The sequence below is a fragment of the Condylostylus longicornis genome, unplaced genomic scaffold (genome assembly GCF_029603195.1).
Source record: "Condylostylus longicornis isolate FDR11 unplaced genomic scaffold, ASM2960319v2 ptg000342l, whole genome shotgun sequence".
NCBI classification, from domain to species: Eukaryota; Metazoa; Arthropoda; class Insecta; order Diptera; family Dolichopodidae; genus Condylostylus; species Condylostylus longicornis.
In genome coordinates this window covers 86600-96682 of record NW_026578304.1, presented here as the reverse complement: position 1 = coordinate 96682, position 10083 = coordinate 86600, and the positions used below count along the sequence as shown (strand labels likewise).

General features: G+C 30.0%; 1 protein-coding gene across 1 annotated transcript in view; it reads left to right on the top strand.

Annotated features, from left to right (window-relative positions):
- Positions 1–1095: 1095 nt before the first annotated feature.
- The window catches only part of LOC129616957 (GATA zinc finger domain-containing protein 15-like), a 62443-nt gene continuing 53455 nt past the window's right edge, over positions 1096–10083 (top strand). Inside the window, exons 1-2 of the mRNA XM_055532430.1 lie at positions 1096–1117; positions 4378–4494. Of these exons, the coding sequence (XP_055388405.1) occupies positions 1096–1117; positions 4378–4494 (139 nt within the window). The remainder of the gene's footprint in view (positions 1118–4377; positions 4495–10083) is intronic.

Genomic DNA, 10083 nt, shown 5'->3' with positions numbered 1-10083 from the left:
TCAAACCTTAACTATTATATGCAGAAAAATCTGCATACACCAAACGTTGATACATTATTTGCATTGAAAAAAGCTTAATTGTGTAGTTAATTTAAAATTTTTTTTTCAACTTTTTAAAATATATTATTTCTTTTTGTATAATAAATGTATAAAAGCTCTACGTACAAGATCACATTACTTATAGTCACTTACGTAATTTATAAAACTAACAGAAAGTTGGGTATCCTTTTTTTTTTTAAAATTTCACGCAGCAACTTTGGCATCGAATGAGCAACTTTTGTATTTTCTTTAACTTTGATTTCGGACCATTCTTCTTTTAAAACATCTTTTAGCACACTTTTGGAAGTTATGTACCATTCGCGAGTTTTATATTCCAATAAATTCTATAAATATTCTATTGGATTCAAGTCGGGTTATTGGGGTGGTGTGTGCATCTGTTTTTTCATATTATAAAGTAACCACAGCTTCACAATACCAGCGGTATGTTTAGGATCATAATCGTGCTGAAATTGATATTCCTCCTGTAGATTCAATTTCTCAACACCTTTTTTAGCACTTTTCCAAACATTTTTTGAAATAAAGTGCTTATTAGTTTCACTCTGTCCGTCCGTCCGTGGACATGTTTACAAAACTTTTACACCCTTGAAGATAGAAAGCTGAAATTTTATATGTCCAAAGACCTTTACTAAAAACTTATTTCCGTAAAACAAAATTTTTACCTATCTCACCCCCTCTAAAAGTTATAGCCCCCCAAAACCCTGAATATGACCTTTTTTAACTATTTGTTGCAATGAAACCGTAAGTATTTTAGAAATTTTGCAAACGCAGAAAGGCAGTGGCTTGCTTCCTCTATCGTGGCATACTATAGTTAACACTAATCATACCAAGACTTAATATATACCTATTTTTACCATAGCGGGTCAAATGACCCGTTGTGGTAGATATCGGTATACAACAAGAATTACTCAGAATAAACAAAACAAAACAAACAAAAAAAATTGTTATAACTGTACATTAATTACTTAGAAAAAGTCATGAAGTCAAATGTGCAACCGCAATAAAATTATACGTGCATTTCCAATGCAAAAGTTCAAAATGGGTCATTTGACCCGTTATGGTATGTTTAGTGTTAAACTTCAGAAAAACAAAATGGCCGTTCAAATTTACCGTTATCTTAAGTCGTTTTTTTCCAAATTCTTGATGTCATTTTTCTTCAAGACCCCAGCCTGAAGAACTTTGAAATTTTAGGAGCTTTTAGACATTAACAAAGAATTCATTTCGTTAGAAGAAAATTTTTTCCCATCTTCACCCCCTCCCAAGTTATCGTTTCTTGAAATTTGTAAAATTTGAATTTTCGACGCCTTATATTTCCGAAACTGCAAGCTTTTTCAAACTTCTAACGGTAAATTTCATGACATTAAAAAATATAACTATTTTTTTTAGCTTACGTAATTAACCCTTAAAATTGAGCATTATGTCAAGCCCTCTTTAAATTAATTTTAGTTTTATTTCAAAGACTGATATAAATCGTAGTTTCGTATATGAATGAAAATATTTTTAATAGTGTGGTAGATATACTAGACTGTGTTTAAAAGCAGTATTTTTACGAATTGTTTAATGGAAAAGTGCTACAATACATACCATTGGTTTGACCCAATTTTATTAAAATTTGTTTTAAAAAATCTAAATAGCACTTTTTCTTCGTAGTCGATTCTATAAATTTCAATTCTCCTACACCACCATGTTTGACTGTTGGTAGTAAATTTTTCTCGTTTAGAGCTGTACCATATATGCGCCACACCACCTGGCGTCCTTTTTTCCCACAAATACAAAATTTGCTCTAATCTGAAAATATAGCTTTTTCCCAGAACCTGAGCGGTATATTAATATGCATTTTTGCAAATTCTGATCGTTTTAAATGATTTATTCTGATAGGTATAAACCGATTGAATTATACCCTGCAGCTTTCGTTGTTGTATAGCAATTACCCAAACCTATAACTGGACGCACAACTGCCAAGTTTCATGAATCTGACTTTATTATTTTTTCAAATATTTCAAATAAGCTTTTGGACTTGTATGGACTCGAACCTGTCAAGCAATTTAACCAAAACTTCAGAAGAGTATCTGGCCTATAACTGGACACACAACTGCCAAGTTTCATGAATCTGACTTTATCATTTTTACAAATATTTAAAATTAGCTTTTGGAGTTGTATGGCAGGTATCCGAACCTGTCAAGCAATTCCACTAAAACTTCGCGAATATATCTTATCTATAATTGGACACACAACTGCCAAGTTTCATGAATCTGACTTTATTATTTTTCTAAATATTTAAAATAAACTTTTAGACTTGTATGAGAGCTACTCGAACCTGTCAAGCAATAACTATAACTATTTTTCTTAACTATTTTGATCGTTTTAAATGATTTATTATCGACATAAATGGTTTTCTACATGAAATTCAGTCTTTAAACTCAGAAGAGAATTTTTGAGAATTCCTTTTTGAGAATTTTTCTGAGAGTATCAGCACAAATGTTTTTGCTAAAATTGTAATTTATATTTTTGAAAATTTCCGAAGCTGCTATTTTTGGTTTTTACTCTCTTGATATCACGTTTTTCTCTAGGCGTTAATTTTTATGGATGACCAGGACAGGCTTAGAGACTAATGTACATGTTTTTTTGAAATTGTTGATCACTCTTTGTATCTTCTGCTCACTGTTTCACCTATTTCTCTTAAAGTTTTACATCCTCTCTTGAGTTACAATTATGCAGTAAAATTTATTAAAATTAACTCAAAAAATAAATTTAGAGACTTTTTTTTGTTTTAAAGCCGATCGAAACATCATTCTGTTCCTATTTAAATTAAATCAGAACAATTTTCTGGGAATTTCCTTTTTTAAGCATTAAAGGGAATTTTTTACGAAATTTTGTTTTTGCCTTTTCTTGTTACTTTTTTTGATTTATATAAAATGAAATATAATATATTGAGTCGGTATAAACCGATTGAATTATACCCGGCATCTTTCGTTTTGTATAGTAATTACTCAAACCTATGACAGCATTCTATAGAAACTTCACGGATATGTCTGACCTATAACTGGACGCACAACTGCCAAGTTCCATAAATCTGACTTTATTATTTTTCCAAATATTTCAAAAAAGCTTTTGGACTTGTATGGACTCGACCCTGTTAAGCAATTCAACCAAAACTTCAAAAATATATAAATATATCTAATCCTTAACTGGACACACAACTGCCAAGTTTCATGAATCTGACTTCATTATTTTTTCAAATATTTAAAATTAGCTCTTGGAGTTGTTTGTTAGGTACCCGAACCTGTCAAGCAATTCCACTAAAACTTCAGAAATATGTCTGATCTATAATTGGACATATGACTGCCAAGTCTCATGAATCTGACTCTATTATTTTTACGAATATAAAAAATTTGCTTTTGGAGTTGTATGGCAGCCAACCGAACCGGTGCAGCCATCCCATAAAAATTTTTAGAGCATGTGTAGAATATGATTGGACACATGTATACAAAATTTTATATTTATAACTTTATTACTTTTTGAAATATTTAAGATAAACTTCTTCAGTTGTATGACAGCTACCCGAATTCGTTGTGCGAATTAGCCAAGTTATATATATAGGGTTCGTCTTTGGCACAAAAGAAACAATTTGTGAAAGTTTGTTGTCGATTGCATTATTCGTTTTTGAGTTATTGTGCGATCGGACAGACGGAAGGAGGGATATGTCTAAATCAAAGCAGAATTTTTTGCTGAGCAAGAATGTATATATATGTCCATACCGCAGATGACTTCTTCAAGTAGTTACAAATTCCATACCAAAGTTAATATACCCTTCACGACCTATATGAATTTGGCTTGTATAATATAATATATATATTTATAAATAAAGGCCAATAAATATTCTAGCATTAACCAATAAAGGACTTACACAAGAGACTAATATGTAAACTTGTTTTAGATTGCATTAAAATAATAAAATAATATAAAATTAATAGCTTATTGTCTAAAATGCTTATACGTATATGGGAATTAAAAAATTCGTCTCATTTTATATCTCATCTATAGTTTGATCTGTGTAGTTCATGGTACTAAATCTCTACAAAAAGTTTATTTCGTATTAACAAAGTTCATTATTCCTAGATATGAGCGAAAATGTGTAGTGTAATGTGTAATAAATTACGACATGTCGTTTAAAAGAATACATTTACACATATATTAAAATTATTTAATAGGTACTATGCAACTATGCGGCTACATAATATTATGCAAACTAAAAAATTATTTATATATAATATATAACAGTTTTGCATTAACTATGTATATCTATAACTTTAATTGCAGATAATAGTCTGATAGTAAAAGATACATATAAGAAACTGGGACCAGGACAAACCATCACACCAAGTCATTCAATTGATTCCATTTTAGGACTTAAAAACTACACAGAAGAAGAATCTGGTAATAAAAATTTATACATTAAACACTTTTTACAAGTTTTATTCAAAATTTCTGCTTGTATATTATATTTACTTATATTGTGAACATATTGTTTTAAATGTTTATTTATTAAAATAAATAATTGGAACGATTTGTTTAGTTACAACTAAAGTGTTACAATAATCCTTTCAGTGTTTCTATGCTTGCATTAATTCATATTTTGCATAATATATGCATAATTCATTTTGTACTTTCGTAATGGCTTTTATTTTCAGACTAGTAAATAAAATAAGTTAAATTTAAAAATTTTATTATAAAATTTCTTTGACTGTTTTTCTTGTGCTCGTTGACAATTGATGCTTACACATTATGTGATGTGGGAAAAAAATTACTTCAAATTCTATAAAACTTTTATAAGCCTAAATCACTGAGTTTTTAGAAATTTTCAAGACTGCGTCTCAATTAAAGTTAGGAATTCTTTTGCTTAAATATAAACTATAGTTTTCATTAAGCATGAATTATTTTAATAAAAACTGGCCATCTTCAGTTATTCAATATTTTTACTAAGATGTTAGCTCTACTAATGCAAATTAAGATTTATGGTTGAATTGCAATAAAAAAAGACTGTTTTGAGATTTGAAATTTATTTAAAATTTGTAATACGGAAAGAAGCTTCATAGGTAAAAACGAGAAAAAAATAGAGTTGACCTTGTCAACTCTGTGATACCCGTACGAATTTGTTATACTATGTGCGAATAACTAATGTGCCATAACTAAATATGGGGCAGACTATGACTTAAAGTTGCCGTATTATCATATTAATTTATGCAAAATTTCAGTACTATGTGTTTTTCCAACTTCCGGTTGTGCCAAACTACTATTGAAGTTGTATGGCAGCTACGAGAAAGAGCAAAGAAATTTTAGCGAATTTTATCAAGCACATCGGCCCTACTAATATATTCACTTGTGTGAAATCACAGCTTTTATAGTTTCTGAGATATAGCCAAATAACTTTTGAAGTTGTATGGCAGGTACTAGAAGGAGCCAAATAATTTCAACGACTCTTATGAGACACATTGGCCCTACCAATATATTCGTTTGTGGGAAATTTCAATACCATAGCTTTTATAGTTTCTGAGATATAGCCAAATAACTTTTAAAGTTGTATGGCAGGTACTAGAAGGAGCCAAGTAATTTCAACGACTTTTATCAGACACGTTGTCCCTATCAATATATTCGTTTGTGTGAAATTTCAATACCACAACTTTTATAGTTTCTGAGATATAGCCAAATAAATTTTGAAGTTGTATGGCAGCTACCCGAACCGGTACCCCGATCACGGCCAATTTAAATAGGGTTCTGGCAATTACTACAATAAATCATCTGTGAAAATTTGGTGAACTTAGCTCAATTAGTTTTTGAGTTATCGTTCGGACGGGCGGACGGACGGACGGATAGACAAAGCTAAATCAACTCAGAATTTGACGCTGATCAAAAACATACACTTGAGTCTATATCTAACACCGTTATTTCTTAGCGTTACAAACGGTAAGGCAAATTTAGTATACCCTTCGAACATATGTTCGTACGGGTATAAAAAACGTAGAACAATATTTAAACATTTCTAAACACTTTCGCCCTGCCAATTCCAGAATTGAGTTTTGTTTTTTTGGTTCAAAATCTTATTGTTTTGTTTAATGAAATGGGAAAAATATATTTAAAAGAAAATCATATAGCAAAAAATTTTAAAATTAATAAAAAAAACTCTTATTATTCAATTGGAAAATTTTTAATTTTAGTGTTATAAAGTCCCGTCTGCCTAAATCGTAAAAAAACTTCTGTTTCTTGCGATTCCGCCTTTGAATGTTTTTACAATATATTCATTTATAGCAAAAAGAAATACAAAAACAAAAATCTGATGTGATCACCACATAACTGACTGCAATGTGTATAGTTTAGTTAAGGGAAAGTGTTACCGAAGACTATAAGAACATCTTTAAACACTTCTTTCCAATTTTTAGGGCGCTAGTAAGCTTTTAGTTAACATACTTAGAAAAATGTAAGTTTGGCTCTTAGTAGAGTTTCGCTTTGTGCTACCCGAATTCTCTGAAATGCTTGCCAGTTAGTTTTGGTAACAACCAGAGCTGAAATATCAAATGTCAAGAAATTCCATTAATTAGTTGCGTAGATATAGTAAAAAATGTAAAATCGGCCCCCAAATCAGTTTCCAAGCCCTGATCTTTCCAAAAAAATTATATGCTCATAACTTTAACACTCCAAATTTAAAGATTAAATTTCAAGGAAATTAGTTTATGACTTCTCTTCATATGGGAAAACATCTAAAATTAGCCCGCTAAAAAGTCTAGTTTCCAAGGCCTGATATATCCAAGAGTTCGTCAATTCTTGATATAGCCAAAACAAACTTAATTAACAATAAAATTTCATAAAAATCGGTTCAGCCGTACTTGTGATACACGTGTGCACACACAAACAGATAACAGACAGACCGGGAAACCAACATCTCTCTAAAAATACTTTATTTACGCTCCGTACTATGGAGAAGTATGTTCCCACCAAAAGCACGATATGCAAAATTTACTACCATCACGTAACCTCCCGTATTGTATTTAATGCGGTTGATAAAAACAATATGAAAAAAATTAAAAGCCTAAGCAAAAGGGTAAAATACAGTCACTATTTTGTGTTTTGTATTCAATTGATACATTAGACAAAAACAAAACAACTGAAAGCAAAGAGAAGAGAACGAAAGTAATACTCGTATTCTCAAACAAAACACTTGCATATTAATACACGCAATAAAGTGTACATTTCAACATGAGTTCAGGCAGTAATGTTACAATTTCGCTTTTCAGTAGAAAAAACTATTTTAGCAAAAAGAGCGAAGTTTAATACGCGAGGTATCTATGAAAGGAATTCCATAAATGTACATATATATAAAAATTTTATGACTTTAAAGTTTTTACAGTCATGCAATATTAAAAATTTTTGCAGTCAAAAACTTATTGTTTGTATTTTAAAAAAAAAGTTGCACTCTTAATTAGACTTACGAAATTTTCAACTTAAGAATACATAATTTTTTTCAAAAAGGGAAATAAAGTTACCCATTTGGACTTTAGTGTCCAAAAGTGTAACTTTATTTCCAAATGGGTAACTTTATTTCCCTTTATTTAGTCCAACAAAGCACTTCAACTTTTTCTTCAAACATTATTTTTGAATAAATTTTTCATTTCCCTTGCCACATTAGCTTTTATTTTCGAGTACAGTAAAAAATGTCACACGTATACAATGCTTTTATGTTAAATACGGGCTCCTGCGGTTTGCTGATAAACTACCTTATATGTTATAGTTGTGTTCATATTGATTTTTAAAAAGCAGTATTCGACTGTATTTGATCGTCCTTTTTGAAAATGTCTGTAAAAATAGCGGGATTGTGGAAATTCCACTTTCAGTCAGTTTTAAAATGTGTTTAGGCAATGGCTATTTATGCATATAAAGGTTTACCTACATAAGCATATTATATGAAATTGGTGTGAATGCTAATGGAAATATTTCTTTTTCTTTTAATTAGAAACGACTTCGATTTAAAGAATTGTAAAATAAAATATGTGTCAATGTTACTTATATAGATGTGATATAAAATTTAATTAAAGAACTATTTTTTTTAGTAATTTAGAATTATTTAACAGATATTTTCATTACAACTATGCATTAACATTATTTAACAATTTAGAATGAAAAATTTGCCAATAAACAACATTGTTTGTTAAAATATTTTTATCATCCATATTTTCCAAAAAACCCCTAAAAATTTTTTCCTTGAATTTTTAAAAAATTGGAATCAATTGCTCTTGAACATTCTGTGTGTAATTGCTTATTCGAAAAACACGGCTTAGGCAGAAAGAGGCTGACTTTGTTTATAATTTTTCCTCTGGACTTATTTATCATTATGACGTATGAACAAGGGATGGAGAACTGGTGCTGAACTAAATTAAATGCTGCATCGTTTGATGTATTCTGAAAAATTCTAGGGATAAAATGATAACTTCTAGAAAAAGCAGAATTGAAGAACATTCAAGAGTAGTTTAATATTTCTCTTTAAAAATTCACATGAGCCAAATATAACAAAATAATCTTGTTTATCAACAAACTTATTGTTGTACTTCTATGTATTTAAAAGTCTTACATGAGACACAGCTTTTGCTGGTAATTATACTGTGCGTCTGTATTTGTGGACAAAATTTTAACCTATTCATAAACTCCTATAATGTACAAGACATGTTAATATTTTTGTGTTTGTGTCTATTGAATAAGATTTTATAAAAAATGAGATTAAAGCATTCTTTGGTTCATATATAAATTTCGTACGGGAAGGCTGTGTCGCTGAGCAGTAAAATAACTTATTTGCTGTTTAAAATTCAATTTTAATTTAAATTTAGTGAATAATTATATTAATTTTTTGTGTTATTAAATAAAATGAAGATAGGTAATTTTTATAAATAAATTATTTCTTTCATTTGTAATATTTGGTATAAAACAAAGGTGGAATTTGAAAAAAATAATACCAAAATTTATTTAAAACAAGTAAAAACGTTTCAGTCGGTATAAACCGATTGAATTATACCCTGCACCTTTCGTTATTGTGTAGCAATTACTCGAACCTCTGAAATCATTCTATAGAAACTTCACGGACATGTCTCACCTATAATTGGACATCCGACTGCCAAGTTTCATGAATCTGACCTTATAATTTTTCCAAATATTTAAAATTAGCTTTTGAACCTTATAATTTTTCCAAATATTTAAAATTAGCCTTTGGAGTTGTATGGTAAGTACCTGAATCTGCCAAGCAATTCCACCAAAACTTCACAAATATATCTGATCTATAATCGGACACACAACTGCCAAGTTTCATGAACCTGACTTTATTATTTTTCCAAACATTAAGAATAAGCCTTTAGATTTGTATGGGATCTACTCGAACCTGTTAAGCAATTCCACCAAAACTTCAGAAATATATATGACCTATAACTCGACACACAACTGCCAAGTTTCATGAATCTGACTTTATTATTTTTCCAAATATTAAGAATAAGCTTTTAGACTTGCATCCGTCCGTCCGTCCGTCCATCCGTCCGTCCGTCCGTACGTCCGTCCGTCCGATCGCACGATAACTCAAAAACGACTAATGCAATCGACACCAAACTTTCGCAAGTTTTTTCTTTTGTGCCAAGGACGAGTAGATCCCATACAAATCTAAAAGCTTATTCTTAATATTTGGAAAAATAATAGATCAGATATATTTGTGAAGTTTTGGTGGAATTGCTTGACAGGTTCAGGTACTTACCATACAACTCCAAAAGCTAATTTTAAATATTTGGAAAAATTATAAGGTCAGATTCATGAAACTTGGCAGTCGGATGTCCAATTATAGGTCAGACATGTCCGTGAAGTTTCTATAGAATGATTTCAAGGTTCGAGTAATTGCTACACAATAACGAAAGGTGCAGGGTATAATTCAATCGGTTTATACCGACTGAAACGTTTTTACTTGTTAAAATTTTTATTGTAATCATATTTAAATAAAATATA